The 5,058-nt window shown below is 34.0% G+C and overlaps 1 protein-coding gene across 1 annotated transcript in view; it reads right to left on the reverse strand.

Annotated features, from left to right (window-relative positions):
• The window catches only part of LOC106874758 (uncharacterized), a gene marked incomplete at its 3' end in the record, with an annotated part of 317,509 nt that extends 316,680 nt beyond the window's left edge, over positions 1-829 (reverse strand). Inside the window, exon 1 of the mRNA XM_052975193.1 lies at positions 508-829. Coding sequence (XP_052831153.1) covers positions 508-661 — 154 coding nt within the window. The remainder of the gene's footprint in view (positions 1-507) is intronic.
• Between the last annotated feature and the right edge of the window lie 4,229 nt (positions 830-5,058).

Here is a 5,058-nt window from a genome sequence, read left to right on the forward strand (position 1 = left end):
TATATATATATATATATATATATTATAGTAGTAGTAGTAGAAGCAGTAGTAGCAGCAGCAGTAGTCATTTCTGCATTTCTGAATCAGTTTTGTAACCTCAACTCACAATCGGACAACTTAACTGGCCACACTTGAAGTGGAGGGAGGGTCAACAAAATAACACCAGTAATACTCGAAGGTATATTACATAGGTTAAAACCATTACCACAGCGAAATTTAACATTATACTGAGTCAACAAAAGAAAAAACAAAAAAACTATTGAACATGCATCAATATATTTTTTCCGAAAGTTTTTTCACGGTTAGGGTTACGTAGATGCGTCGGGACCTCTGTATTTCAGTAGAACCGAAATTCTTAACTGGCGTTAAAGTTGTGATTTTGCAATTGCAAGCTTGTTAGAATTCATTATTATATCTTATCAAATGTCCAACACATCAAAATATAAACACACCCACACACATTAAAAGTGAAGTTTAAATAGGAATTAAATGAAATAAAAGTCTTGCCTTTACGTAATTTGAGAAGGTTTGTAAAATACATGGCTCCGAACTGAACAATGCTTTGGGGTTGAGACCGAAGAACTTCGCGGGCAAAACCTTCCAGTAATGCCTCAAATCCTAACGGTACTCTGAGTTTCGTGTTAGAAAATGGTACAGACATGATTGAATTGATAAATAACAGATAGATATATATATATATGTGTGTGTGTGTGTATGTATGTGTGTTCTTATAAAGAGTATTTTAAAATAATGGAAGCTTCTCTTCAGTCAAAAGGAAATGTAACAACTCAAGCTAAGGTTGACAACAGAACGCTCACGTTGTTTTGAGAACGCCGTAACCTAGCAACTGGATCACTGAAAACCGGATTAGCAGAATTAAATAAACGAACGTTACTAATCAAGCTCTCTCACTCTATATCTGTAATCTCGGTTATCGACAAAGAAATAAATATTAAAAAAAAAACTGTCAGCCATTTTTCTATAACCGATTATGTTCAAGTCCAAGGTTGGCTTTTATTGAGCAGATGTTTGGATCAGAAGCGGTCCAGTCGTGACCATCCAATTTATTTTTCAGACATAGTGTAATTTAGAGCAATATTGTTTAATGTATTCTTGTTATTTTTGTTAAAGTTTTTTTTTAGATAATTTTTTTTTCATAAATTTGACGACTAATAATGGAGCCATTTTAATAATTAAGAAACCCTCTTCATCAAAATCCTGGTTATGCCCATGCTTCAAATTGTTTTGCTATCTCCAACTTAACAACTTTACAAGGTACAAGGTGCATTCCAGAAGTTGTTCAAGACTTCTTTAGGAGAGGCAGCCAACTTTTTTTTTTAAATTCCAGATTGAAGGAGACAGCTGTAGTTGCTCTTTGAACAAACTTTACAAAACACTCCTTATCACAGCTGACTAGTTTGCAGAATGCTGTTGGGATGTAAAGACAATTTGGAAGCTCACTTATGGTTTATTGTATATTTATATTAAACTGGGCAAAAATGCTGCAAGAACGTATGAAATGTGCAGAATGCTGTTGGGATGTAAAGACAATTTGGAAGCTCACTTATGGTTTATTGTATATTTATATTAAACTGGGCAAAAATGCTGCAAGAACGTATGAATTGCTCCATTTATATGAGCTGAGTGTCTGTCTTTTACTGGCACAAGAGATTCGAGGATGATAGAGAAGAGGTGAGAAATGATGAGCAGTATGGAAGGGAGAGGGGTATTGGAACATCAAAAAAGCTTGTTGAGAAAATTCACAATTTCCTGGCAAAAGCCCAACAATAAGCAATTGTACATAAAATTATTCATGAAGAGCTAAACATGCACAAAATTTGTGCAAAGTTTTCCCCCAGGGTGCTCATTGACAAATGGAAGGAAAGACTTGACGACGGCAGAGAGATGTTTGAGCTCATTAGCTTCAGTTCACTTTACAGAGTATACTAGGTAATATTTTTATAGCACCAGCACTAGTGAAGATCTTGTAACTTGCAAGGTCAATGGCTTAAAGGCAATAGAAGAGGAAGTGGGTGATGATTCTAGGCAGGCAACAATAAAAAAAAGAGGAACAGATTTATAGTTGTGAAGGGTGGAAAGAAGGAGAGTGACAGAGTAAGAGAGAAGTTTTTCATTAAGAAGAGTATGGCAGGGAATGGTGGCAAGGGAAAAGAATTAATGATAAGGTTATTGAGAAAAAGGGAGGATAGGGTTGAAAGATGATAGGATGGCCTGTGTAGGGAGAAGGTCTAAAGCTATCCTATCTTATAAGGATGAGTATCAGCCAAAGGCTTGAGCGAAAGGGGGTGGGGGAGGAATTCTGAGAGAATCACTGAAGGAAGAAGTTTAGGGGTTCATGGGAATAAGATGAACAACAGAAGTATGTGAAGCGATGTTGAGGAGGCAAAGAAGCTGTGAGGAGAAGGCAGTGAGAGAAAATGTGGCAGAGGGTGGGTGCAGGATGGAAACTGCATCAGGTGACACTATCAGAACAGGCAACACCAAGAAGTGCAGAAAGTGGTTTCATATAAAATTATAATCCAAACCATTCATGTATCACATGCAACAATAAAGTTTAATGTTAAAATCAATACAATTTTGGTGTAGTTTATAAAATTCTCTACTTCAAATTCTATTGTTTATGTTTTAGCAAATGTTCATCTTAACTACAAGAAACTATGCAAATGTACATACATTAAGATTGTGTGTATTGTAATTTTCATGTGTAATATTGTGTGATATTTCCATTTTAATATATAATATTGTATGACATTGTAATTTTAATGTGTGATATTGTAATTTAAATGTGTAATTTCAATTCTGCTAGATGCATGTGTCACTGCTATAGCCATTACATTCATTGGAAAACAGGAATTAAAGTAACATTGGTTCAAGAAACAAAAAAAAAAAAACTTTACTGAGGATTTTGTTTGACCTGATACAAATGGAAGTCCATGGAAGGAGACATCAACCCAAATGACATTGCAGCCACAAGGCTTTCTCTCCAACACTCTGACAATTCCACTAATATAACATGCTGGGCTAATACTTTATCTTATCAACATCAGATGGATGACTTTTGCTGAATTTGAAATCAGAACATAATGATCCAGAAGAAATACACAAGGTATCTGTCCTAAACTCTAACAATGCCGAAAGCTCATAAGGCTAAGTAGTGGCTTTATGGTAAGAAACTTGCTTACCAACCACATGGTTCCAGGTTCAGTCCCACTGTGTGGCACCATGGGCAAGTGTCTTCTGCTATATATAGCCTCAGGCCAACCAAAGCCTTGTGAGTGGATTTGGTAGACGGAAACTGAAAGAAGCCCACCATGCATGTGTGTATGTGTGTCTGTTTGTCCTGCCCCCACCACCACTTGACAACTGATGTTGGTGTATCTATGTCCCTGTAACTAGGCAGTTCGGCAAAAGAGACCAATAGAATAAGTACTAGGCTTACAAAGAATAAGTCCTGGAGTCGACTTATTTGATTAAAGTCGGTGCCCCAGCATGGCCACAGTCAAATGACTGAAACAAGTAAAAGAATAATAGAATATAAATAGTCTAGTCAACAAAACAACAGCAGAGAAAACACCCACCCCATATGAAATATCAAATACCATCGTCGTCGTTGATATGGATATTCACATCTTGAGAAGTACTTCCCGTATTGGCATTGGTCAAAGAGGTCTAGCTAATCTAGCATTTATTCTGCTTGGTTGTTTGTGATTGTCAGTATGAATTTACCAGTGATTTCATAATTCAGATGCCTGTGTGTTTTGGGTTTCACCTACGCTACGTAGCCATTCCCCTGGGCCGAGGCACGCCTGCTCTTATCATTGTACACGTATGCAGATGTGTGTGTGTGTGTGTGCATGTATTTATGTATGTATGTGTGTGTGTACATATATATATATATATATGTATGTATGTGTGTGTATACATATATATATATATATATATATATATATGTATGTATGTATGTATGTATGTGCGTGTGTGTATATATATATATATATATATATATATGTATATGTGTGTATGTATATATATATATATATATACTTATATATATATCAACATATATAAATACATATATATTTATGTATATATGCATGCATGTAGATATCTATGTATATATATCGATATATCTATTTATCTCTCTCTCTCTCTCTATATATATATATATAATGAGATAGATAGATAGCTAGATAGATAGATAAGATTGAGAGAGAGAGAGAGTGTGTGTGGAGTTGGGGTATACAAATACCCACAGAAACAGAGAAAGTGAAATAGAAAAACAAAAACAAAACCCCCCAAAAAACTAAGATGTCTCTAAATACCATTATATAAACATAGGCAGACTGAAAGGTTGAGATAAAATGTTCTAAATACAGATCTGTGTGGGTAAAGGTAAATAAAAGCGAAAGGTAGAATATATTTAGATGCAAAAGCCTAGACCCACACACGTGTGTGTGTGTGTATACGTGTCTGTGAAAGTGTGTGTTTCTGCTGTGTGCACATGCAAACCAAGATATACTAAAATAAATGTCTACATATATATATATAGATATATAGATCGTTTAATGTCCATCTTCCATGCATATATATATATATATATATATATATATATATATATATATATATATATATATATATATATGCGAGTAAAAATAAATACAAAAAAGGGTTTTTTTTTGTATGATTGTGTATAGAGGAATATATTATTTTGTTTAAAAGAGTTCCAACACTGTCTGTTTTTTATGTTTTATTTATATTCCTGCAGAACCAATGTGGGATATAGAATATGGAATATACAATATATAATATATAAAATATATACAATATATAAAATAAAATAAAATAAAAATGGATGGCACCATGAAATAAAGAATTGAATGTAGATGAAATATTGAGTGTTCAATATAAAGGATCAAATATATAAATATATAAAGGCGACTCGAGTTTCAGGGTTATTTCCCTTCGTCATGGTCGGTATGACAGACTTTAACCCCTTTTTTGTATTTATTTTTACTCGCATATATATATATATATATA

Source organism: Octopus bimaculoides, chromosome 20 (genome assembly GCF_001194135.2).
Source record: "Octopus bimaculoides isolate UCB-OBI-ISO-001 chromosome 20, ASM119413v2, whole genome shotgun sequence".
In the NCBI taxonomy this organism is placed as follows: Eukaryota; Metazoa; Mollusca; class Cephalopoda; order Octopoda; family Octopodidae; genus Octopus; species Octopus bimaculoides.